General features: G+C 38.9%; 3 protein-coding genes and 1 long non-coding RNA gene across 6 annotated transcripts in view; 1 reads left to right on the top strand and 3 right to left on the bottom strand.

Annotated features, from left to right (window-relative positions):
• The window catches only part of LOC124167881 (nuclear export mediator factor NEMF homolog), a 37,767-nt gene extending 32,860 nt beyond the window's left edge, over positions 1–4,907 (bottom strand). The window contains exons 1-5 of the mRNA XM_046545941.1: positions 4,714–4,907; positions 4,404–4,575; positions 4,126–4,328; positions 3,894–4,030; positions 1,992–2,155 (exon numbers count right to left, since the gene is read on the bottom strand). Of these exons, the coding sequence (XP_046401897.1) occupies positions 1,992–2,155; positions 3,894–4,030; positions 4,126–4,328; positions 4,404–4,575; positions 4,714–4,769 (732 nt within the window). The 5' untranslated portion in view covers positions 4,770–4,907. The remainder of the gene's footprint in view (positions 1–1,991; positions 2,156–3,893; positions 4,031–4,125; positions 4,329–4,403; positions 4,576–4,713) is intronic.
• An 8,822-nt stretch (positions 4,908–13,729) lies between these two features.
• LOC124168132 (ADP-ribosylation factor-like protein 2) lies at positions 13,730–14,998 on the bottom strand. Its single transcript, XM_046546250.1, has 5 exons — positions 14,833–14,998; positions 14,566–14,676; positions 14,312–14,474; positions 14,153–14,233; positions 13,730–14,075 (listed from the first exon to the last, which is right to left on the bottom strand). Exons 1-5 carry the CDS (start codon positions 14,895–14,897, stop codon positions 13,941–13,943), a joined length of 555 nt encoding a protein of 184 aa, XP_046402206.1. The 5' UTR covers positions 14,898–14,998; the 3' UTR covers positions 13,730–13,940.
• Positions 14,999–15,088: 90 nt separating this feature from the next.
• Positions 15,089–18,350, top strand: LOC124168133 (ADP-ribosylation factor-like protein 16). Of its 3 annotated transcripts, none has more exons than XM_046546252.1 (3): positions 15,089–15,230; positions 15,315–15,604; positions 16,981–18,350. In XM_046546252.1, the coding sequence occupies exons 1-3, from the start codon at positions 15,206–15,208 to the stop codon at positions 17,158–17,160; spliced, it is 495 nt and encodes a 164-aa protein (XP_046402208.1). In that variant the 5' UTR covers positions 15,089–15,205; the 3' UTR covers positions 17,161–18,350. The 3 variants fall into 3 exon arrangements, 2 of the variants coding, with proteins under 2 accessions (XP_046402208.1, XP_046402207.1); XR_006866852.1 differs by having other exon boundaries at positions 15,090–15,604; positions 16,981–17,345; positions 17,485–18,350; XM_046546251.1 differs by having other exon boundaries at positions 15,090–15,604.
• A 3,677-nt stretch (positions 18,351–22,027) lies between these two features.
• On the bottom strand, positions 22,028–23,283 carry LOC124168458. Its single transcript, XR_006866939.1, has 3 exons — positions 23,060–23,283; positions 22,623–22,861; positions 22,028–22,445 (listed from the first exon to the last, which is right to left on the bottom strand). It is a non-coding gene; the product is annotated as an uncharacterized LOC124168458 (long non-coding RNA).
• Positions 23,284–26,939: the final 3,656 nt, after the last annotated feature.

Here is a 26,939-nt window from a genome sequence, read left to right as displayed (position 1 = left end):
AGCAGAACTGCTTCTGAGTAAGCACAATTTAACACCTAGACTAAATGTACGTTTTGTATTTTCTCAAGAAATGTTAGATATTTTCAATAACAATGTAATGGAAGGAACAGTTGTGGTCCAAGTAAATCACAAAACCATGAAGATTTAGTCAATCAATTGATTGTGATAATGTTCCACTAGAGCAAAGATGTCCCATAACCCAAGCCCTTAAATCATACAAGAATTCTTTAAAAATTCTCACTGCTACATCATCACTATGCCACATGCAAGTATGCAAGAACGAAGTATGCTTGATGATGTGGACATGGCTGTAGATATACAATAACAGAAATAAGGATTGTGCACTTCCACAGGTTCATAAATCTCTTCACACATTTCGTCCAAACCACTTTACTTGATCATAATTCGTCTAATCAAGATATGTATGTATCTTGAGATTCTTCCGTCCCATGCATCTCTGGGGCTCTCTTTACTGGATCCACCCTTCCGTAGATTGTAACCTTTACTTGACTTCCAGGGGATCAGATTAAAGTGGAGGCTAAAGTGATGGCTTCATACTCCATGGTCCTGCGTTCAAATCTCAGCAACAGGGGAGACTGTTCAGAGATTGGTCAATCCCTCACGGGGGTTGTGTGGATTACACTTCAAGTACAGCACTCTGCTTATCATATGGGATGTTGGGCTGTGGTCCTCTTGAAGCCTTTCATTAATTACCGGCTAATGCCAATGCTATGCCTTCTCTTTGATATAAATGGCCAAAGCCACCAGTTGCCTCGTCGAAATACCCACCTCCAGTCAAGGTGGCCAGAGTTCACCCATAGCATGTAGATTGGTAGAGTGTGTGGCCCCGCAATACGAATCTCGCGCCACTATAACGAGCGCTGGCCGGTCGTCACATGTTTGCTGCCTCACCGACGCCACCGCTAGGTGGCAGGCGCAACGACCCACGCCACTGCAGAGCAGCACCATGACAGTCTTGCCTGATCCAACTTCCAAGAAGGATGCCTTTACCATTGTGCTGAACAGCAATCGTATATTTTCGCTGTAGTTACAAACCAATAAATAGTTAGTTTTCCAAATACTGCGTTTGTGTGTGGAAATAACCCAATCCTCCTCAAGTGAAGGGTGAGAGGCAATCTTACCACATAAGATGGAAAATGCCCATGGGTAGAGGTAAACAAAAGGATTTGGTATGGCTTAAGAGAGATAGCAATAAATGCAAAGGGAATCTCCAGTTATTCCTTGCAATTCAAATCCAAGTGAAAAAGATGTTTAGGAGGGCAAGAGCGTTGGTTTTTAACAGTTGACAGTGATTGGCTGAACAGCACAAAGTCGGCAGGGTTCTGAACCCCTTAACTTCTGCCATAGAATAACCTTGGCCAGCTCAACTTCAGTAGACTCCCTACTCTCATTTTGTGCTGTCAATTTCCTAACAAATTTCAGCCTGCCTCAGAGGATAAATATGTAGTTGGATCCACACTTGGGAGAGGACCACAAATCATGACACACATTGAAAGAGTGAAACAAGAGTAGAGAACTCATAAAATTTGCAAGGGTTACATTCATACTTAAGAGTGCCGATTTACGAGGATTTTCAGCTTCAAAATATAAAAATGGCTAAAATTTATTTCCCTCTGCCTAGAGACCCCATTAGGGATAATGACATTGCTCAGCTAATTTAAAAATTGCTTGGCTTGATTCCAAAATTTTACCATGTCATCAATCTATCCGTGAACTAAATAAAATAACCATGATGCATAAAAAACTGCTAACTGTATGAGAAAAGAAAGAACATTACACAGCTTACACACTAATATGTGGGAGAGATATGCTATGAGATACTAAGAGGCTACATTCTGGGCTTAAACTGCTTGAGCCAATCAGCATGGAAGAACTTCCTCAAAACACCAATGATCCATAAAATGCAACCAGATTCAGTTCAAGCAAACTTAATACACTAACTTTATACACCAACTATAAGAAGTAATTACCTTAGAAATTTCTTTTGATGCATAAGTCATTATATTTTCAGCTTCAATTAATGCTTTATACAATGTTTCCACATCCCTGGCAACATCAAAAGTCTTTCCCAGTTTGCAATTGGCAGGAAAACCTGCACTTAAAAGCATATGTTCAATGACTGCAGGTCCATATTCTGAAATGAAAATACTTAGTGAGCTAACAGCCATATTGGAATGAATGCATAGCATCTTGAGGGACCGAACTTAGTCAAATAAAAACAAGCATATACATATTATAATTCCATATAGTGAAAATATTGATAACAGATTTTGATATGTGTATGTGGCTGGGCCATTAACAGCCAAGTTATTCAAAAATCTAAGAAGCATTGATGTGAATTTCTGGAAAGGGGAGTAGTAGAAATTTTCCAAACCCACAAATCCAAGAAAAAATAATTCAAGAAATAATGACTGTACCACAAGATAATGAAAAGTAAACTTTGTGATTCCACATAAATATTTGCACGACATAGGTTTTGACTATGATGTGCCATTTTGAAATCTACGTCTTCAAGATTTATGTGGAATTATAAAGTTTTATTTACTTTTCATTATGTTAAGTAGATTCCATAAAGCCATGCCAGAAACTACTAAGTAAAATACAAGATGTTGTTATATTGCAAAGGCTTGCATTATAAAGCTGAATGTCTTTTGTTCTCTCCTGGCTCCCGGAAGTAATTTAAGTTGTGAAAAGAGAAGTAATAAAGATGGCTAGGCTGTAAATGGACCTTGGTCGTCTCGTGAGTGTTTACTTGAAATAGAGGTGACTTGACAAGAAGCCTCCAAGAGTTACGAGGTAACAATGAGAGGTACAAAGATATAAGAGATATAATCAATGAAATAAGGGACAAGGACTTGGAATGATACAGTCACAAGCAGGAGACGTACATAATCGAATAATGCCATAGTAGCTTCAATTTCAGAAAAAAAACTAAGATGGCCATTAGGAAGAGCTGGAAAGGAAGGATAATTAGCACAATAAGAGACAGAGAGGACCCGAAGCAATAAACATCAAAAATGGGAATTGGGAATCGGATGATAGGTACCAAAATAGCTTTAAGACATGAACTCACTAAGATGAAATAAAATATAGTTGAAAAAAATAATCGCAATATTTAGTGGAATTTATCAAAGATAAATTTTGCAAATCATGCATCAAAGTATTACACACTTTCAACTCATTCAGCAATTAACATATTCAATGCAGGACATTGTTTTCAAACGCCTTTTAAAAAAAACCGTTCAACTATTCTTTCTAATATTATTACAACTATAAGCAGTTTTCCACACTTTTATCCAACCCAACAGCTTTCGACACTTACTGCATAATATTTTTTCCAACATATAAGTCCTAAACAAGTCCAAATACCTGCCAAAACCGTGTGCAAAATTAACACGGTAAAAGAAGAGAGCCAACTGCAAGTCAAACCATGGACATGAACCAGCTGAGCCAATATCTTAAAGCAGACAAATCTAAAGTCAACAGAGGGGAGGATCGAGTTAATTTATATGGTCCCACATACATATAGGTATCCATCCATTGGTCAATGGAGGTATAGTCACTGATACCTCCACTCAATGAATGTGTAAAACCACTTATTTACTTTCCACAAAATTCACATAAAAACAACCTAAACAAAATCAAATGGCACTGGCATGTGTTTAACATGGACACTATAAAGACTGTGACACATGAGAGATTTGGTGGAATCCAATTCACTTTTAAATAAATTATTTCTGTAAAGAGATATCCATCCTTCCCTCACATCTACAGAAGCAAATTCTTTCAGCGAGCTTTCTACAGTGGAAAAATGGCTAATACCTATCCCACAAACTGCCAGGTTCCTCTAAGAAAAGAATGAAATTACAAACCTAGCTTAGGATTCAATATCTTTTTCAAATTATCTCCAATTTTCCCTTGATTGAGTATATCTGTCAGCTGCTCTAGGGGCATGACTCCTTGCGGTTGTCTCGCTCTATCCACTGGATACTTCTCCCGTACAGCAAATCTAAAGGACAAAAATAGGAATACAACTCTCAACATGAACACAATGAGGAAAGCTTGTCATAATATGCACACTACACCCTGCAGTTAGAAAATTACCTCACTTCCTCCCCTTCAACGTGTGGACGCAACACATTGAGAATCACCAAATCACCATCAGTGAGTAGCAAGTTCCCTTTATCGTACAGCTCCAGAATTACATGATACTCAGCATCACCAGTCCCGAACTGCATGTCCACAACGCGATCAATTCCAAGTTGTTTAATGGCTTCTAATCTCTTGTTACGAAGATGCTTCCTCATCTGCATTGATGAGAGGATATACATCAATTACAAAATCACATTAGCATCTCACCGAGGTACTTCAATCAGACCAACCTTCATGCTAAAACTTGATGGAGCAACATTCTTAGGCCACTCGAATGCAGTGGTGTGGATTCGACTACCGGATTCAATCAACAAAACAGCTTTCTCATCCGGTTTTTGAAATTTAAATAAATAAGTCTTGTTATCTACATCATATATTTGATGTAAACGCATGCCAACAAGCCTAGAATTGACAAAAAATAATTATTTGCCCTTAGTAAGCAGGTAATACAAGACGATTCGCTAAACACTACAAAATTTCATTGATGAAGTTTCAATGCAGAAATCTTTATTATTAAAGCAAAAGATAACAGGGACTAACTTTTGAAGTTCCGTGACGATGCATATCAAGTCGTACGTGCTAAACTTTGACTTCATTCCGACTGATTGATATTTACTTCACCATACGATATAAATTGGATATGCATTTGATGAACTTGAGTAAAATAACAACAAACACCTACGCTTCAAATTTTCGCCCCAGAAACACGTTTCATGAAAATTCCCTCACGCATTTCGTTACTCATCGCTTTCCCGGGAACTTTGATTCGGTTTAAAATTAACGCAGCGTTGGCACACTTGCGTTTCGCTATCAACAAGAAAATTTCATTACTTTTTCTTCCACAAAATCCAAATTAATAACTGATCCGCTAGTTCTACCCAGATGTGAGCCAATTCCTGAGTTCACACCTCAATGCTGGTGGCACTTTCGGGGAGTATTTCTATTGACCCTTTCCTGCCGGCGCCTACGAGAGGAAAACGTTTTCCGAGCAACGAGTAGCATGAGAATATTTTAAACCTCTCCGTTCGGAGCTCATTTTTGGGGTGGAGTTACCCTGGTATTACCCCGCTGATTTCAGACCCAACTCAAGCCAGCCCTTATCCCAGCCACTGGACTAGACCCTCAAACCCTATCGTAGCACGAGTCCATAGTCAACTTGTGTTACCAGTGTTTTTATAAACCAAATATTGCATTTTATTTTCAATAATTTACTCTTATATAAAAATTAATATCATTTTTTTAGCATTGTGGAATTTAAAACGAATTTCCAGTGTTGATAACAACAAAATTAGAGAACAAAAGGTACATATACGACAAGTCAGCAAAATTTTGCTTAAAAATTTCTTTTGTACAGAACAAAATGAAGAATTCATTTCAAAGTATAAAAAAATTGTAGTATGCAATTAGTAACGATTCCTGCAGCGAGGATGATCGTAAATGAGTGGCCACTCCTGGGAGGGTTGGGTTTAACCCTCTCCCTATTGAAGTTTAAATGCCTCATTCTCCGCTCCGTCCAAACCCAACCGAAACCAGCCACCACCATTTAAGTCGCTCCTTCATAAAGCAGCCAAATCCACCCAGCCTGCCCTGCTATATTTGGCAGCCTTTTGAGCTTCATAGGCATCTGTTTTAAAGAATGTCATTCCATAAAACAATACATCCAAGGAAAGCCAACGAAGTGGGGATTTAAAGTTTGGGTTTTAGCAAGCTCCCATGGCTACATTCTGCAGGGAAATGTGTACGTAGGGAAAAAAGATAATGGAAATCGTGAAATGTTTCTTGGGACGCAAGTTGTAATGAATTTAATGAACAACTATATTTAGGCAAAAATCATCATGTGTACATAGATAGGTTTTTTTCAAGTGTGACCCTCATGAAATTACTACATATGAATAACACATACCCATGTGCTACTACAAGATCATCTCATAAAGAATGGCTGACGGAATTAAAATATCCAAAAAAAACTAAGACTCCAAAGAGGTGAGAGTAGAAATTTACAGAGCGGAAAAGTTACTGCAACGGTTTGGCATGATAATTGGGATATTTGTATCCTTCAAACCAATTGCGATCCCAATAACAAAGTCTATGTACAAAGAAAAACAGGAAAAGGGAACAAACAAACTATGGTAACCTGTCCAAATTCAGTTGCGTTGTACACCAAATACATGGGTGGTGTTGACAGAGCTGATCAAAGATGGTGCTACTATGGCTTAGTTAGGAAAACAAAAAAGTGGTGGAAATATTTATTTGCCTTCGTCGTGAACACAGCTATAGTGAACAGTTTTATTCTATACGAAGAAACCAATTCACCCTCAAATACTAGATGCATGGAGTAACGCAGAAGAATTTTTGTTTAGCACTTTACAGGCAGATGATAGGGAAATTCTCCTCGCGTAAAGTAGTCGAACGTAAAAGAATCCTTACGATGGGCACATTTTCACAGAGACAGCAACACTCTCTTGTAAAGATCGTGGGGAGAAAAAAAGTGTGAGCCTATCGCAGCTCGAAGAAAAGAAAAACTTCTACTGGTCTGAGCATAGAAACGTCATGGAAATGCATCAGATGCGATTTAGCTCTTTGCAAATTAGGATGTTATCATCAAAATCACCAAGAAAATGGAGTTGAAGGAGGGAATTAAATTCAATATGTATAAGGTAAGGCAAACTTCTTTCAATAAATTAATATATTCTTAAAACATATACAAATTTTAAAATAAAACACTTAAATATATTTCAAGTTATTGTAAGTTAATTGAAGTAACCTGCATCAGTTCCTCATTTCGGAGAAAAATAGGTCTACCAGTGGGGCAAATGGGTATTTAAACTTCAAGCATGACGGGGAAATGTTTACGGGCGGTTTAGGAAGGAGAGGGTTAATTGCCACGGAATGGCCCTAAGAATTTGCTAAGCTGGGTCTCAGGCCGGGTCTGAATGCATCCGACAATTGCTTCCTCAGCAGTCACTTCCCTTCCCCCGTGTCGGCAATAGCCAACATCTGGTCATTTGCATTGAGAAAACCAATACAGCTACACCCGATGTCAAGTCTTCTGCTCTTAAAAATCTTGTCGGCTCCACTCGACGTTCAGCACAAAAGGGTTTAATAGAGGGAAAAGCACAGGTTGAAAAATCCTGTGTACATATGGATGAAATATGAAGCTCTGAATGCTACAGCTATCTCATTGACGAATTCACCGCTCTACATGTGTGCGATTCTGTGGCATCGTGCCGGTCGCATATATTTGGTCTACGTGATCGCTTGTGGGTGCTCAGGTGGGACAAGGTAAGCCGGGGGTCATGCACTGTTCAAATGGGTGCTGGAAGCAGACTCAAAACAACGTGAGTGCGCACACACATATTTGGAGAGTAACTCGCAGGTAGTGTAGCTGCCACCTACACTACCTGCGCCCAGGATCCTAGTCCATCAATGCATCCAGTGCCGTTCAGTGGCATTCATTTGAACTTCATGCTAAAAACATTTTTTTCGTGTGCTTCTAGCTGCTATTGATGGTGTGCTTTCTATACTATGTTGTGAGTCTAAAATCTAATCGTTTGTAAAGTTTTTATTCTCTCTAACTCATCGTATATCTGCTCTAATGTACACCCTGGTTAAATTACCACCAGCCACCACTGGCAACAAGCTCTATGAGCTGAGGGGACTTGGTGGAATGGCAGTGGTTATTCATCTGGATCAGCACAGGCATGGTGTATTCTCCAACATAATAGGCAGGGCAAGAATTATAGGACAGGTGGTGGACAAATTTGAAGGAGGTGCAGCATGGAGATAAGGAAGAGTTGTTGATGACTGGTGAAGAGGCGGATCTAAACAAGAAGCAGCTTTAGCTTCTTGGGCAGTTGCGTGGTGAGATGAAAGAAGATGAGGGGGCATTATGGGGGAAAAAGGAATGCTTTGATCTGAATATGTCATGCAGGATAGGTGCCCTTCTGTAGGCGATAGAAGGGTAGGAAGGGAAGAGACTTCATGTATAACGGTTTTTGCTAATGCTTGGGTAGAGGTCCTGCAGAATATTTTTTTTGTGCCGGGAAAGAATGTGGTGGTGAGGTTTTGTCAGCTGGATAGTTTTGTCGTGGTGTGAGCGGTGTATTTGCCAAGGGTGATTGAATTTTCTTTTTGAGAAGAGGCTCTTGGTAGCCACGGTTCACAAGGGCTTGGTTAAGGTGTTGTGTGGCTTAATGTAGGAAGGGTGATTTGTTGCAAATGAGGATAAAACAAATGGAGAGAGAATAGGGAATAGTCCTTTGTTAGGATTGAGGTGAATGGTAGCTAACCCAAGCGGAAATCAATATCCCAACAAATTTCAGACAATATTTTCGGCATTCACATATGACATCCCTGCTATATCCATATATGTTAACCCTCCATCGGGCACAATGGATCTGACAGGCACAGCGTGAGTGCTTTTACATACAAAACATATTCTACCTATTAATACCATTTGGAACAATGACATTTTACTATCATGGATATTACAACTTTGATATCTATGTGATGCAATTTTTATTACTCTTCGTGGATGTTGCAAATAGGACATCTAAGCAACGTTGCCAGTCATGTGCAGTAGCAGATACAGGAAAATCTAAAGGGGGGCACAAAAGATACCTTGAGTTACCTTTAATTTTATCGCAATAAAATATAATCAAGTCAAATGCAAGAAGTTTTCAATTAAATTGATTATGTAATAATACGAGACAATGCCATCTTATTATATAAAAAAAGTTAAAATTGTGGTTCTGCAATGTTTGGCACACAAGGTTGAGGCCCACAAGGGTCATGCGCTCCATCTGTATCCGTCACTGGTCATGTGAATGAAAAACTTAGCATTTACCATGCTGATTAGGGTCTGCTCATTGAAATAGTTAGCAATAATGTACGACCAATTTGTTCATTGTAATTTATTTAACCATGATATGATAGTAGATAATTTAAAACCTGCCTCATGAATGGCAGTGAAATTCACCTGAATTGACCGAAAAAAAATTCCCCTGGATCGGTAATCATAGGTGGATCTAGGGGGGGTACGTGCCCCCCCAGACCCTTATAAATATGCAAGATTTTTAATGCGGCCCCTTATCATTGCGTTCGTTTTGTATTACGAGGTATCCTCGTGGCCCCCCCAGAACAAAATCCTGGATACGACCTTGCTTGTGCCACCCCCAGAAAGAAATCCTGGATCCGCCCCTGCTGGTAATCAAGCCATGAACCTCTGGCTTCCCAGGCCACTATGCAGACCCCTACCCAATCCAGTTTCTTTAAATGGAAAGCCAAAGGTCTGTGGTTCAATTCCTGGTCTTTGGGAATTTTTTCCCACTGCAATTCATGTGAATTGGATTGTAGTTTCTAAAAACACGCCTATTACCCAGAAGCCATTGGATTTGCTGAAACCCATCTACAGACCATAAAATCACAGTTACATAAAGCTCTAGAAAATAAAAATGGCTTATCATTCGCTTTGAAATAGGAAAATTTCTTGATAGCATATTGTAAAACCCCTTGTACTACCACCATAAGGTTCCCAGCGGATGTCATATTAGGTTTCGTACCTGAAATAATTTAAATAATGCTTAAAAGTTTGCTTTGAGAGAAAGAAAAATAACACTTCAGGAATTTCACTCTTCTTCCACTAAGATGCTCTGCCTTGCTCACCTGGTAATCGTTTCTACCACCCAGGGCGCTGACCCCTCACAAATCTGTTTTCTATAAATAAAAAAAATGTTTACTTATACCTTAACAATGTTATTTTCCCTTTCTCATACTAAATAAAAGAATTATGTCTCAAAAAGTAAATAAAGCTGTTATTTATTCATATTTTTGATAAAAACAGTTTTTTCGAGTGGAAGAAAGATAATACTCCTTGACACATCATAGTAAATATATATAAAACTAAAAATTTATGTTTTTCCCATTGTAAAGCAGTATTTAGTGTCCAATTATCTACATATTTTCACGGGTAAGTTTTTTTGTAAACCTTCAAATTTCTAGTTATATAGTTTTCTTGTTATTTCCCGAAAAATGAGATTTTGGAATGACACTTATCAACGTTCAATTGGCCCTAAATAGCTTCAAGTTGCGACTACTGATAGAATTATGTATGTAGCTAAGTGTCAATCAGGTGCACTTGGCCTGCCCGAGTGCCATGTTTAAAATATTGCATATAAGGAGGAATTGAATGTGATGTACTTATGCCCAGGATACCAGTGGGTTTACCAGCTCCCACTATTCCTTCACCCCTGGGCCCTGACATCCCTCATGCTGCTCACATAAGGAGACATCGCCAAAGTGATGTTCAGGATCTACATGCAGATGTTATTAACTGAAACTATATAGGTGAGGTAGAAAAAGTGTCACGGCTTTCTTCCACAAAGGCCTGGGTTCGAGAGATATTTGCATGTAAAGATTTCGTGCAACATGACATCCCTTGAGTATGCGCTCCCTTTCAACTGCGGCCGTAGCGGTGTGAAGGCGATAGTAACCTAATCTGTAGTTGGTATCCCAGGTTCGAGTCCCAGTCTCGGCAATATTTTTCTCTCTTCTAATTTTTGAAATCACTGTTACATTTTATCCCCATTCGTTTTATTTAGTTACTCGAGCGCTTACTCAAGGGATGTCATGCTGCACCAAATCTTTACATGTGAATATCTCTCGAACCCTATGTAACTATGTGTAAGAAAGCCGTGACACTTTTTCTATCTTGCCTATACAGTTTTAGAAAATAACATCCGCATCCAGATCCCGAACATCACCTTGGCGATGTCTCCTTGTCAGCATTCAGCTGCTGAGCCCAGAACCACGTCCGTGCGTCTCCTCGTTGACAGTGCACCCAGTCCTGCACGTTTTAAAACAAGTTTTCATAGCCACAGTCTTCCATTCACAGGAAATCATTACAATGTCCATTAGATGTAGAGAGTAATTTCTATTCCTTTCAACTTTGTATTGCTTTATGCACTGTCAAATCTTTAACAATTTTGATTATGTTCTCCCAAAATTTTGAAGGAGAGGCATAGTGTAGTGTTTCAGAGGTTTTTGGCAATGTTGATGTGTAGATGGCAATGTACTGTCTCCAGTAATTAGAATAAAGATGGAGAACCTAAAAGAACATGTGTTTGTTTCACCGGCCATGATCCTGGAGAATCACTCACAATCAGTGAATGAGATCAGAGACACAACACTCTGTGCGTGTATAGTATAAAACCAGTGCTGTAGTTGGGAAAAAAATTTAGGCGGTCCTCACCAAAATTTGCCAAAAGCTGAACACATATTTTATATGCAGGCGCAATTGAAATGTCAAACTCCCAACTCTTGTATTAGTTCCAAGTTGTGCTTGAAATTTTTCACTTTTCATTTAATTGTGAAAAATAGATATCGTCATGTAAAAATCTAAAAGCCTGAAATACGTACTGCAGGAATAATAATCTTTTGATTTAGGCAATAAAAAAAATTAGGAAACCACCCTATCCTAGTAGAGAAATGGAAGCTTGGGACGAGAAATAATGGATTTCTGCAGACAGAATTTAGTGGTGGCAAATGCCTTGTACATGCAACACCCACACAGAAATATGGATGCACAGAAAATGACAGGACAGAACCAGATTGACCAAATTTTGATGACATTACATTAGAAAAAACAAGTAAAACATTGCAAGAAGAAAACTAGCAGCAGATATCTTAAGCAAATGCTTTCTAGTGATAATTTAGAAAGCATAGAAACCAGAGAATACAGACCCTGAATACTAGGAGGAAAAATGGAAGATTCGTGACTGCTGACAACAATAACCTAAGATTTGCATCAGAAGTACAGGCATCCCCCGAGTTACGTAAGAGATGCGTTCCGGCAGACTATGCGAAAGTCGAAATTTACGTAAGTCGAACCTTTGCGTTGGCGCTTCAGAGATTGCTGTATAACAAGTTGTATCGTAAAGAAATGAGCGCAACCACATACGCCACCACATCCATCGCTAGAACTGCAAATTTTCACGTTGATTGCTGACTTGGGATTTATAAGCGATTTTTCTACAGAAATTAATGAAATTTCCTTCGAGGAATGAGAAAAATGGGTCACTTTGTTATTTTTAGCACGTAAAAAACTCTATAACTATTCGATATTTTTTCTACCATAGGTTGTACGAGCGAATATCTACTTCTTCGCGCTCGCATTCGAAAATTAACGTAATCATTTGAAATACGGTTATCGCTTACGTAAGTACGGATTTACGTAAGTCGAGACATACGTAACTCGGGGGATGCCTGTAATCAAAAGTGGATTAGAAAGACAGTTGCCTAGAAATGACAATCACAGAATGGCATAACCAATAGCAAGCAAGCCAGTCGAAATCAAGAAACCATGTGTGGCAACATAGCATATTAAAGTCCTCATAGGAAATAGGAGACTGAACTGAAATAACTTCACAAAGCTGCAGAATTATGTTACCACAGATTGGAAAAAGTCGAAAGAAAAGTGAATTGAAAGATTCTGGGATAACACAGATGAAAACAAGACTCAGAAAGAGCAAACTCAACATAAATAAGAGAGACTTTGCTACAGCATGATAGGAGCATACGGAAGAACATAGCGACAGAAACAATGATTGATACAAGGAGTGTAAAAGCTTGAGTGCACTATATGCACATGCCTCCAAAATCCTTCTAAGATAGTACGTTTAAGAAAATGAAAGGGAAAAAACTTATCACACAGCCAGTTTAGATTCAGAAAGAGTAGAGTACAAGGAAGGCAAAATAAAGGAGAAGAGTCTACTGATAAGATGATACACACGATCAAGCCATTATAGGTACCCATCACAACTACTTCAGGAAGTATGGAATACGTTCACAACTCCCCACATAAAATTGATAAATTGTAAAAGAAAGAAGATATGAACAGGAATAGAAGGAAAATCAGGATACTTGTATGTAGAATAGAGAAACAAATGGCCAATGTCTCACTCAAGTAGAATAATTCACAATTAATCAACCTTGAGAGCAATGTTACCTGGATTGGAAGAAGCACAAGAGACATTAAGCATAGTATAACCTATGCTTACATGACATTCATGACAATATTACCACCGAGTATGTAAGACTGGATAATAGAGAAAAAAGGCAAGCGAAAACATTCATGTGGGTAATAGAACTCTATGCATCAAACACACAAACTACTGGCAAAAATTTGCAGAAAAGAGCACAAGGAGCAGGAGAAGAGCACATTCAATAGAATGGTCCTTATGGGAATACTGTGCGCTGGAAATAAAATGGACAGACAATGAAGGAAACGCAAGGATGCATAGAAGGGAATAGTGGAGCCAAATGTACCAAAGATCATAATGGGCTGGTCATGTCATGTGATGCAAAACATATTAGAGAAAGAATCATAGGAAAGTCCCTATGGGATTATACAAATTATAAAATACAGCGACCAGTCAAGCACGGATACAGGGAAGAACCACAGGGAATCAAAAGAACTTACAAGGAATATGGATGTATGATGAATATCAATCCTCAGATCATAAACAACTTAAATGTCAGTAAGTACAATAACATTCACTTAGATAACTTAATAGGTTTATTTCATTTCAATACATGGCTATAGTAATAATTGATGATTGAATCACAGTTAATACTTGAATATAAAATAAAAGCTTGCGATTGAGTATCACAGGTAATAACATGCAATCATAAATATAAATGAGGAAACCTTAAAAATGGCCCATTGAATCTTAAGCGATCGCATTAGTACTTTTAACTGGCATAGCCTATTAGTCCAATGTAAATATCCTGGCAGCAATATCTCCAACAAGCCAATTCATTCCCAAAAGTAAGTTTTCTCCAGTAACAGCACTACAGCGGACTATATGCCAATGATGTGTCTTAATAAGATCCAACTCCAAAACCTGTGGTAAATAAATATATGTATTTATTAACATGAATCCATTGAATTAGATAATTTACCTTCATTAACAAAGCCTACATCTTTTATTTCCTCCGCAGATAGAGCGCCCGGTAAATCTTGTTTATTGGCCAAAACTAATAATGATGCACCAGCAAGTCTCTGTAATAAAAAATTACATTATCCCCACATAGTTGACAATGCACAACGCTATTTAAGATATTTACAGCCATGGTTTACCTCTTCTTCCAACAGTTTATGTAGTTCAATTCGACAATCCTCAAGACGACGTTTATCAGCCGAATCTACCACCCAAACAAGTCCATCTGTGCATTCATAGTAGTTTCTCCAATAAGACCTTAAGGATTTCTGACCACCCACATCCCAGACATTAAGTTTGTACCTGAATTAAATAACATAGAATATTAAATACAGGATAGAGATGTATCTTAATGTAAAAACTATGCCATACACTTAAAGGCTAAAATACCTACCCTAAATGCTCAATCGTTTTGATGTTAAATCCTAGGGTTGGCGATATTGTATCAATTTCTTCCCCGTTGAATCTTTTCAGAGTAGTGGTTTTACCCGCGTTATCCAAACCTCTGCGCCAAAAGTTAAGGGAACTAGACTATAAAATACGAATAATGGATAAAATATACCTTTACGTCATGCACCGAGGCTAATATTTTAACACAACCACAGGAAGACGCTTCACAATTTGAGACCTCAAAGAACATGGAAGAAATAGAAAAGGATACAACATCAAAAGCCGCATTTCTTTTTCCTTGATTTTCATTTTCTTTAAAATAGACAGTAATCCCATGGTCCCTAACTCACAGCTAAACTTCGCGTTTAATATCACATGTGTTTAAGACAATTCGGATTTGTTTTCAAAACACCTAGTACGGCTGCGGACAGCGCTACTCCACTTTTCTGTTGACAGTTGAAAGTCGAAGACATCAAAAAACAAATCGTTTGAATTGGAGTTGCCTAGTAACGAAATATAAACAAGACCTTTTTTCATCTTCCTCGTCTCTTTCGAAAGACTTCTTACAATTTCGAGTAGATTATGCAAATTTTTAAATGAAATAACTTTTTATCCTTGTATTTGACTGACATTTGTCTTTCTATATGCATATACCTACAAGCCCTACAAGTATGCTTTTTTGGTAAACCATTTTGTAGGCGCGAAAGTTAGATTTAAAGAATTTTTCGATGATCCTTTGCCTTGGCCCGAAAGGGTCAGGTAAAACTCTTCTTCTCAAGAAGCTGAAGCAGGATGAAAAGATCGACGCAACTTCTAGTACAGTGCCAACAGTGGGAACCCATTTCACTACTGTGCAGCTCGATAACATGAAAGAAGTAACCATTAGAGAAATTGGTGGTACAATGACTCCCATCTGGAGAAGTTATTTTTCGGGAGCCAAGAAGATTATCTATGTTGTTGATACCAGCAATTTATGTCAAATATCCGTCGCTGGGGTACTTTTCTACGAGTTAATTGCAGAGCCAGTTCTGTCATCAGCTAAGGTGAGTGTGTGGTATTTTGTAGTAGACCCTTACAAGACACATATTCATGAATATTTGTTGTGGTTTTAATTCTGACTCCAGGGATGATAAGGCTATCCAGCCAATATTGATGTCAAATGGTATCAAGAATATATACCAAATACGTATTCCTTTTTGCTGTGGCGTTACACAAAATAATCAATGAATGTATATCAATGATTTGGGACTGAGAAAAGCATGACAAGTATTTTTATGGCTATTTTACCTGTTCCGATGATAAATGTAAAAGGTTGCTGAGGAGTGATGTTTAAATGTTTGTTGATAAACGCATTTTGAATTTTTTAAATTCAAATAATAATCATTAATTTTTTTACTCATCTCCCTTATTCATCCAACTAAAGCTCAGGTCTTCAAATCTTGAAACGGTTGTGAAATCAAATGTTTTTGTGAAAGCAATGGAAATTCCTTCCCTTTCTGTTATTTTTTTAATGACAAAAACTTCGTTTGGTGGAGGGGGAGGAGAATTTTTTTTATGAACAGGGTACTAAGTAGATCCTCGAGGATTAAAAATTAATTTTAACACTTCTCATAATATAAAATAATTCATTTGTCAAAGAAATCTTTTGTAAATGCATGATATATCAATATTCATATAGTTTTCATTTAAGAAGGAAGGTAATGGGGTGGTTTTTTTAGTACATATTTCATGCTTTTAGATTTTTATCTGACGATATAAATTTTTTTCGATTAAATGAAAAGTGAAAATTTTCAAGCGTGCGAAAATGCGATGGCAAAGTATGAATGATGGGAAAAGCCTGTATGACGTCAATCTGGTTCCGGCTGCCACTGTATGAGGCCACTTTGGTGCGAGGCTATGAGCACTACTATGATGCAGGCTGCTAGCAGGTAGTGCTTGACTTAAATAAGGATTATTAATACCCTATCAAAGGAAGGAAACTTTCCGACCATTCGCAATTTTAATACGTGATTATTAAGAAATGTTTCCCTGAGCTCTATGCCTCATGCATGCATTTGTAATCTCAGACGATGTAAAACTCCTATCTACTCGTATAGAAACTAGGTCTCTGTGACGTCACGTGGATCGTGGCATCGCATGGGCATCAAACTGGCCTTTTTCAAATGAGGTTAAAATTGACCATTAACATTCGTCTAAACTTTCTAAAACCAAATACTAATTTTTATATGTATTATGAATATACTAATGGTGGTTGACGAATTTTAATCAATGCCTTTCGTTTTCTTTGATGAAGGAAACTACCCTGTTGTGTTTTCATATTTGGGGGGTACAGACCCCCTAAAACCTCCCCCCTCGGTACACCACTGGTTGGCATGAAATATTTACTTATCTATGTGCTTTTCTTTGCCTTATTCTTCAGATACTTCTGGTTCTGTCAAAAATGGATGTCTCATATCGCCAAATGAGGAATGAAGCTCTACTAATGATGCAGCTGGCACGGCTCAAAAGAGAAGAATTACACAGAGATATAACTGTAATTGAAGCCAGTGGAATGAGTGGCCATGGTATTGAGGAGTTAAGGAAATGGCTTGAAGTGTAAAGCTTAATTTTTTTGAGTTAACAGCTGTTCCCTAGGGAAGATACTATTATAAAACATAGCACTTTTCCTGATGTATGCTGTTAGTGAAGGCTATAAAAATAATACACTATAGAAGCGGTGATGATGTGATTGGGGGCCCTTGGCAGGGGCTCATGAATGGGCTCTATTTACTGCGAAACTCAGAGGTACTTCCCCAATAAACTGATTTTGAGTTTCTACCGGCTCTTAGAAGCTAGATAAAAGTTAATAAAAATATAAATTTTGTAGAAAAAATATGTACTGTCAAAAGTGAGAATTGCATAGCTTATAAATTGAAAATTACAGGGTGCTAAAGCGTTTGGAAAACCGAAAAAAGTCAATCCTGGAAAAGTCAGGGAATTTAAGTTTGGCTGCCACCTGTACCAATTAACTGTGAAGTCTTGCAGACCCTTGCTTTACAGAATAAAACTATTCTTAAGGACCAAGCAAATGCTACGGAATATTGAATCAGAATTATATATGAATGAGGAATCAGTTTTAAAAGCATTAGTGCATGTAAATGCTGCTGTCTAAGATGTGTTTTGTTGAAAAAATTGGGTGTAGAATTGCATAATTAATGACATATTGTCCTATTGGAATTGGCCAAATTCATGGCTAGCAGCTCCAATAGTAAGCTGAATCCATCTTGGGTCAAACTCACTGTATACAGAGGAGCTACTGCTAATGAATTTGTGTAACTGATGCATGACATCAAAGGTAGTTTAGTCTCCCCATTAAATCCTAGCATCTGTTACTGCAGTGGTGGTTATCTTGGAGGAGAAAAAGGGTGTCCACTTGGCGAAGAATAAGTAGCATCAGCAGCTTGCACTCATTATATTAATAGTCACTCTACTCAAAATTTGAATTCTCTGGAAATAGCAGTGAGTGCAGTTCAGTATAAGAAAGCTGCTCAGATATCTTCAATATTATTCAGATGTTGCTGATGATGCTTGATAAGAATCCTTAACAAGAAAATATGTGAACCTAACTATTATTTCCACAGGTAAATGTGTGGAAATCACGCAAGAATATCATTTATATTTTCTGGCATGTTACCATTTCATTAAGCAGAGTTATCAGGTTTGAACTTTCATTGATTTATGTATTTGATTCATTTGTCGTATTTCATTGTTTAATCCTGTAATTTCATTAAATACATTTTCACCTGAATATTTGCATAGTTTCCTTCTGATTATACAAGCAGAGCATGTATAATACCTAATACACAATTATTTAGGCTATAAATTGCTGTATGCTTTATAGTACGTCTTTGTCACATGCATTGTGAAAAAATAATAGAAACAATTCCTTAATTTCAATGTAATTGCTTATGAAATTATCTTCTGAATTCATTATTCCAGTAAGAGAAAATTTACGTTTAGTTCGACTGTTTTTGAGGCTGATTTTGAGGAACACTATTGCTCTCTCGGGCCCGTATCATAAAAGTCCCCTCGAAGCCGGCCTCCGCCTCATTGTCGTCACGAGGAGGAAATGCGATATCATAAAACCGACCTCAACCTCAAAAACGTCGAATTTTGAGGCCAGCCTCGACTCACTTTGAGGTTAGTTTATTGACGGCTCAAAGCGTTTGAGGTGACTTCTGCCATTGCGAGAAGATGGATGCTTTCCCGAATGTGGAGGATGGCTACAATCTGGAAGAGTTTTTGGGTCATATTGAGGACAATGCCTTCGTACATGCACCCAGAATCCATCTAGTGGATAGAGACAATCCACTAGATTGGTACACGGACGAGGAATTCTTCGTCAGGTACAGGTTTCAAAAAGTAAATGTAACCGATGTGTTATGTACTTCCGATGCTACGGCCGGATAATGCTAACTTGAGAGGCGTTCCTGTCCTGAGGTTATTGCTTGCTTTTCTAAGGTTTTATGCCACAGGCAGTTTTCAGGTGAGTGATTTAAATACTTTATGTTCTCTCAGTGTGATAGATAATACCATTACTGTAAAAAAATATATTGTGAAATGATAGCAAAACATTTAGTATCAACTATATAGATTACTGGGCAGCCAAAGAAGTACATATACCTTGAAGTTAGCGTCACAATGTCACCCTTGAAATCCATGTAGAAGCTGGGAAAAAATATACATTTTAAAAGGTTGACAGAATTTAGTTTGGGGCATGATTGATGTCTGTTCAGCATTCACCAGGTACGACTAGATTATTTTATGGCATTTGGCCTGAGGGTAGACTTTCAGCAGATGACCATTGGTATGAATGTGGAAAATAAATGCACATCCAACATGTGCATGATGGACATATACTAAAAAATTTTTGGATGAACACTTTTGGGAATGGGATCATCTTTTTTCTAATTAATACTAAAATCATGTAACAAATGATTCTTGAACTAATGCATTATTATTATTGTCCTAGAAGATACCTATAATCATCTAGGAATTCTAGCACTTCACTCCTCTTTTTCTACCAGACCACAACTCCAAGTCTCAACAGCTAGCTATATACCATTACTGAAATTGTTTCTAATAGAAATTACATCTTGACTGGAAATGGCCTATGGTAAAAACAATGCAGTTGCAAACGGATGTTGATAATTATTCTGTTGCAATATCAATGGAAGGCTTCATTTAGTAAATTAGAAAACTTACATGATTATATTTCATGTTAAAGTCACAATTCCTCCTGCCATTACCTCAAAGTATCACAGCAACTTGACACCAATATTTGAAATATTATGCATGATGTATCATCCTTAGTAATAGCAACAAAATTAAGATGATAATCATCATTCAAGCACAAGGTAATCTTTTCAACCATTTGTATTTCTTACGAGGAAAGCCAATGCTTCTTAAGGCTGTTTTACACGGGGCACGGAATTGTGAAGGTTAGAGCTGCATTAATTTCTGAAATGGCGTGGAATTGCGCGAATGCATGAACGAAATTAGAACAGAGGCTATTTTGCAGTCTCGCATCTACGCATGTGTTCTAGCAATTCACCGCTTTAAACGACGCAATTTTGATTGCGCCATCGCACGTACGTCAGATTGCGCAATTCCGTGTACCGTGTAAAACGGCCTTCTGAACGACCTGCCCTATAAGGCGAATAATTCTACAAAAATATCTGTATGATAGACTCTCGTTATTACGAAGTTCACGGTACCGAAAAACCGGAGGCTCATAATAACGAAATTTGTATCGACGTTTCTATTAGGAATCGTCGAAAAAAACGTATGTGATAAACGCAATTAAATTACGCGGAAATATATATATAAACAGGAAAATTCGTTTCAGTTTCGGCATGCGGCATGACGTAATCGGGGGTTGATACCCTCCCGAGTACAGTAAGTCCGATTTACGAACTAGATGCGTTCCAAGACCTTGTTCCTAAGAAAAATCTTCTCGGGATACCGCGCGGGTTAGATTATTTAAGAGCGCCGACGTTTCGGGTACCGACTCGCAGAATGGGTAGCGAGTCGGTACCCGAAACGTCGGCGCTCTTAAATAATCTAACCCGCGCGGTATCCCGAGAAGATTTTTCTAAAGTTGTTCGCCGGGAAAGTGTAAAATCATATATACCTTGTTCCTAAGTTTACAAACCTACGGTCCGGCCGCAGAGTGTTGTCTGATGACTGGCAGAATAGTCTAGGTCGGGGCAGCGTTGCCAGGTAAGAAAGTGAAACGCCTATAAAGGGCTCTGTGAAGAAAGGAGACGGAAAGGACGACGAGCGTGAAGGACCCAGTGGAAAGAATCACTTGTTTTGTGGATTCGAAGAAAGGGCATGTTTTAGTGGATCAGGCTTATTTCACTACTCTTTAAGCTTTTGACAACGTTGTATGACTAGGCGTTGGTGTGAGGTGCGTTTGGGGGACAGCGATTGGCTGCAAACCGTGCCTGCGAAGGGTTATCCGCACCTCCTATTGTGCCGTCATCGGAAAACTCTCGCTGGCCGGACTGTATGCAAGGCATCAAGGAGTACGGTTATCCTGCAGAATGCAGCACTTCATAAAAATTGTGCGCTAACTCACGATTGTGACGAATTGATCTAGCTGGGCGTGCCACGCAGCTGGAGCCGAAAAAAAATCGCTCTCCGCGACAAGGAACAACGGGCGAAACGCTGAACAGTTCTTAACTTCACACCAGATTCAATGATACTTTTTTCAGATTATGCCCAGAGTACGATTTCCTCTACGCAGCACCACGTAGCAACGGCCAAATCAAAAGGCGCCAAATTCGAAATTTGAAATTTTTGAATGCTGGCATCTCTGAAAGTTCGTATGTCGAATGAGCGTAGGAAGAAAACTAACTGTACATCAACTTTGCGAGCTAAATGCCATAGCTTATGCGTGGAACTTCGTAATAAAGTTCATTTTGTAACCGCTGGGACCGGGACTGAGGTTCGTAATTTCGTAAAAACGAAAATTTCGTAATAACGTTTCTTTTCCTATAGCTTGGATAGGCCTTTTCGTCGGGACCAACGATTTGCTTCGTAAAAACGAGGACTTTGATCTCGTACATACTCATGTTGTTCGTATTAACGAGAGTCTACTGTAATCACTCTGGAAATTAAAGTTTCAACTCATCAATGTCTCCTGACACCCATTACCACATGAAAAGTTTAGGTTATCTGCCACCACAACAACTTGTTTCAATTTCATTTCCTGTTCACAGTTACATTTAAGTCTCACTCTTAATTCTCAAATTCTTTTCTAATTAACCTCTGTCTGAACAACTCCACTTGCTGCATGCATAACCAAGGCCACTTAACAGATTTGGAATGTGTAAATTCTAAATTTATATCCTTACAGTCATGGGGCAGAGGCTCAGCAGGACTAATCGCCCACAATTACCATCTCGTACATACTCATAAAACCTAGCTGATATGATAACAGAACCTCATCATCCATTTCTTGGGACATGGACCGATTAAGACAATTGTCAAGGGACAAATAGATGGTAAACACTGAAAACCCTTGATTAGAAGACTGAATATCGTTGAGGGACAGGTAGATTGAAAGAAAAAAAAGTAAGACCTCCAATGAAATATATGGAACAGGCAAAGATCTTCTTTCACCATCCAGCACCAGAATCACCATTCAGTACCTACTTTTATTTTAGAACCCACTTGTTAGAGACTATTTCACAAGTCTCTCCAATCCGCCAACAAGTTCCTTCTTGACATGTCGATTTGAAGCTGTTGCCAGATGAAAATAGATCCCCAGACCACTTACACATCCAACAAGCATCCTAATCGCTTTTGCTAATGAAGTGTTCGCGCTGGAAATAAGACCTATAAATGAATTTAAAAAACTGTTCGTGAACGACGACAAAATACCAAGCTATAAAGATGACAATTAAATCGTCAAATAGATGAAGTTAATACTCTGCCCATCGAATGAATAAATTCTATGACCTCCGCCGATTACGTGCGACACAGGCATCTTTTAAGATTGGGAATAAAACTCACCACAAGCATATTCCGAAGTTGTGCAGTTTCTCCAATGCTATAAGGCAATTTATCAGCGAGCAGCGCTACAATGAAGGATCGTCCAAAAGGAGGTAGATTCGAAATCTTGTGGGAATCATTATCAGCCATTCGAAATCGTGTAGAAACTTAGAAGGCATATGTCCATGAAATAGGAAATTTGCTTTCCTGGCGATAACGCCCCACTTGCTTGTTGACGAAGTCAAATTACGCCCAGTAACCTGACCGAAATAATAATGGAATTAGAACTTCAACTTAGGCCTGAAAAAATTAAAGTACTTCTATGTATTTTGCATACATACTCTTAAAATATGTCACATAGATTTACCTCATTTCATGAATTAATACATATCTAACTGCACAAATATAAATAACGCCATACAATTATTATACGAGCAATATTGGAAGTATATACTTACTGCGACCCGTTTGCGGCCACACCATATCGAAGGCACATCTGAGACTATGCGAAAGATTACGAGAGTTTAAATCCGGAACCCAATTTTGCAAGACGACTACACGAACATTGCGGGAATGTGATCGTCAATGCACTACGGCAGAAGAGGATTTTCGTACCGCAGCGAAATCACGGAAAGTTAACCAAAATCGGCCAGCACGGTATAGCTAGCGAAATGTCTCGACTGAGGACTTAACATCCTGCAGGAGTACAACTCACGTTGAAGAAGCTGCCCGATTTATACGGAAGTCCACCAGAGAGAGGGGGGGGGGGTGTCGAGGGGCGCGAGGGGCCCATTGTTCTGCCACCCCACCCTACATCTACCCGCCTCAACCCCACCTCTAACTCCTGCGGGCCTCCTTCCCTTTCTCTGCCAAGAAAACAGCGCGCAGCCGTGCCGGTCCCTCGCGAGAGGCCAATTCACGAGTTAGATAGCGCACCCACGTGGGAGACAACAACGACCGACTCACAAGCAGATGGGGGCGGTCTGTAGTGATTGGGGACACAGAGAGATTTAGCGGAGGGGGCGGGGGCACATGAAAAAAATAGACAAGACTTTCAGTACGGTTATCATTATGTTCGCTTTTTTTGTATATTACGGAGCCTTTATCACGTGGGCGTATCCAGCGAGGGGCAGGAGGAGGCTAGGGGGCAGCTGCCCCCCTAGAAGCAAAAGTAAACGTAGTTCTAAACGAAAATTTTGAGAAAATATTCTTTAGATCCAAGAAAATTGATATTAGCATAAGACTATTAATGTAACTAAAATAAAACTTTTGTTTTTGAGCAAACAATTTTCAAAAATGATAAAGCGCCGTTATAATTTTCTTGAAATTTTAGTTTCCTCAAACTTTTCGGTGCTACAACCTGAACGACCACGCGCGGCTTGCCCCCCTCTAGTTTTGATCCTGGGTACGCCCTTGCTTAATCATTTGATTTCATATAAAAATAAAGAGATTATTTCGCATAATGTTTTATGTAATTTTTAATATCAAATATAATACCGTTTGCCTGTCAGACCCCTGTGCCTCTCTCCCCCCCAGAAACAATTCTGGATCTGGTTTTGATTGGGAACCCTCGGCAGGGACAGTAGCGGATACATAAAAAACTTAAGGGGGGAGGCGCAAAGATATCTTAAGGCACCTTTACTTTTATCTTTATAAAATATATCGCAAGCTACATGCAAAGTTTAAGAAAGTTTTCATTTAAATGATTATAAACATATACAAGACAGTGTCATGTTATGATATAAAAATGTTATAATTGTGGTTATGCAATGGTTGGAAATACGGGTGGCTCCGCAAGGGGGTTTCATTGCTGTGGCCAGCGACGTGCTGCCAAACGTGAGACTGAGGAGAGAGCGCGATTTGCGATGAGAGCCTCAGAGAGAGATCTGGCGGCACTTCCCCGTGCCCTTTATCCGACCAACTGCCATAACCAGGCGTCGTCCTGCCTATATACTCACCCGGCCTCTGCCGAATATGAGGCCCAGCAGCATGCCTGATGCTATTATGAGAAGGATATTCACTAAATATATAATAATAGAACCATAATGCATTTTAAATTTTATACTCTGTGAAATTCTCACTATTAGTGGCATCCATTAATTACGTGAGGTGTTTAGGGGAAGGGGGTCAAGCTAATTCTCACCCAATCTCACGTGGGGGAGCGGGGAGTCCTGGCATATATACGTAATTTTTTCCGCAAGAAATAGTGTAAAATGCGATTCTGTGCGGAAACTTAGACACCGAAGAAAAAGGGACAAGAAAAGAATGAAGGCATCCGAGATATGAGTACAAAAAAGAAAGGAAAAGGTGAGATGGACGGAGTGGAAAAGAATTGAAGAAGTGCTATCCATATTGGAGATATTTGATGCAAGGAGGGAGAGGGAGGATAAAAGTAGGGATATGGATAGAATTGAAGGGCCTAATACGAGTGGGAGTTACGGTGAATTAAAGTAATTAGTTCAAGTTGGGAGAGGCGTAGGCGGGGTGATTCGTAAAATCTTCCATGTAATCCAACATTAACAGAATACCTTTAACAATAATCAAATATACTCCCTTTCTCATTACAGAAAGGCAGGGAAATTATGTTTATATACCAAGAGGAGGGTTTTGGGGGATAAAACCCCCCCTCAGAGCTCAGAGAAAGTTTTAAGTTCCATTTTAATTAATTAGATTAATATTACTAATAGAATGCTATAAGGAAAAATAAGGTATGCATCAGAAAGCCGTAAAACTCTCCATTTTGAACCATTTATCTCAAAATTCCGCAATTTATTAATATCGCACCTACCGCTTATCCTGGTGGGTGTTCCATACCTCCACACACCCCGGTATTATTTGCACCTATACCCCTCCCCCCAGCCTTAATTCCTAGCAGCGTCCCTGACGGGAGCTAGGGAGGAACTTGTAAGATCATGAAATTTTGTGAAGTCGTTTTTTCTATGCAGAAACGTGCGAGCATAGAGTGTACTTACTCTATGGTGCGAGCTATGTGCTTTGTGCGGTTTGAATTTCCAGCCTATTTCGTCATGTTTGGATCTATTGCTAATACCACATGCCTGCATTTTTACGGTTCTATCATGTTTTTTAAGGTTCTGTTGATGAAGTACCACGTATTTTTGTTCGCTGAATCCGGAAACTGTCTAATTTTTACGAGATTGAGTCATCTCTCAGCCAGAACTTTTTTAAATTCGCCATATGTAAATTTCTAAAACGTTATACGTGGAAGTAAATCGAAAACGTAAGACGCACACTTACGTGTGTACTGACGTGCAGTGGCGCAGCGAGGAGGGGGGGGGGCTTTGGGGGATAAACCCCCCCCAGATCTCACAGAAATTTTTAAGTTAAATCTATTTTACCTAATTGGATTAATATTGCTTATAGAATAGTATGAGGTTTACCAAAATATCCCCCAGAAGGCCGTAAAAATCACCATTTTGAACCATTTATCTTAATTTTTTCCAGCGGAAGGACTCCTCACCTCCCGCTAACCCTGGAGGGTATGCAACACCCAAGCACCCCAGTATTAGTTGCGCCTGAAACCCCCCCTAGCCTTAATTCCTAGCTGCGCTCCTGCAGACGTGTACTTCCCCTCTTCTCCCGCTCGGCGATCTACTGGCTCTCATCGGTATGTCGGTATTTGGAAGGAGTGTTCATGCGCCCGTTAAACTCTTCCGCGCGCGAGTTCTCCTACTGCATTAAACCCCTGAACCGCGATTGCTTTCGCCACTTTCCACACATATTGACCCAGTGGAGATACAATCTCCTATATTATTTCTACTGTATAGATACCTTTTTCTCAACTTGTACGCAACCAAACTCTACAAATGAGGTACCAGAATGCATAGAATTTATCAGAGAAAATGCGACGGCATATCTTACTTCCTAAATATTGCTATTGTTTCCTAAAATAGGTTTTTAAATAATTAAAAAAAAACAAAAAAAACAAAAACCGGTAAATATTCCTGACGTTAACGGCGCACAAACTGATACATTTGTTCATTTGCAACAATATCTCGCATTCTTTAACAAACTTTTATCAAAATGCGGCTGATTCCACATTCAAGTCTCCTGTTGAAATGTAAGTATGAGTCATCATGTGCGTTTAACAGAGGATAGTGTAATTACTTCCAACGTTGTGTTTAAAGAGGTCCTCTGACCTCAATTTGTACATAAACATTCCAATTAAATTTGTACATAAGACCCTGCCTTTTTTTTCTACATTTTAAAATTAGAAACGCGCCTATCCCTCTGTGGACCTGCATTGAAAAGAGCGGGGGAAGCCCGCTGGAAGCGGGCGCATCACGCTCGTATCATGGTTAAAAGTGGATTAATAACACA

The sequence above is a fragment of the Ischnura elegans genome, chromosome 11 (assembly GCF_921293095.1).
Source record: "Ischnura elegans chromosome 11, ioIscEleg1.1, whole genome shotgun sequence".
Lineage (NCBI taxonomy): Eukaryota > Metazoa > Arthropoda > Insecta > Odonata > Coenagrionidae > Ischnura > Ischnura elegans.
The sequence above is the reverse complement of the archived record's forward strand: the minus strand, read 5'-3'. Positions and strand labels throughout refer to the sequence as shown.

Coding starts and splice junctions, on each gene's coding strand:
- LOC124168132 (XM_046546250.1), bottom strand. CDS start 14,897: ATGGGATTACTGTCTATTTTAAAGAAAATGAAAATCAAGGAAAAAGAA. Junction 14,677..14,832: donor GAAATGCGGCTTTTGATGTT/GTATCCTTTTCT, acceptor CTTTTGGCGCAG/AGGTTTGGATAACGCGGGTA. Junction 14,076..14,152: donor CTGCGGAGGAAATAAAAGAT/GTAGGCTTTGTT, acceptor TATTTACCACAG/GTTTTGGAGTTGGATCTTAT.
- LOC124168133 (XM_046546252.1), top strand. CDS start 15,206: ATGCATATACCTACAAGCCCTACAA. Junction 15,231..15,314: donor TATACCTACAAGCCCTACAA/GTATGCTTTTTT, acceptor TTGGCCCGAAAG/GGTCAGGTAAAACTCTTCTT. Junction 15,605..16,980: donor CAGTTCTGTCATCAGCTAAG/GTGAGTGTGTGG, acceptor CTTATTCTTCAG/ATACTTCTGGTTCTGTCAAA.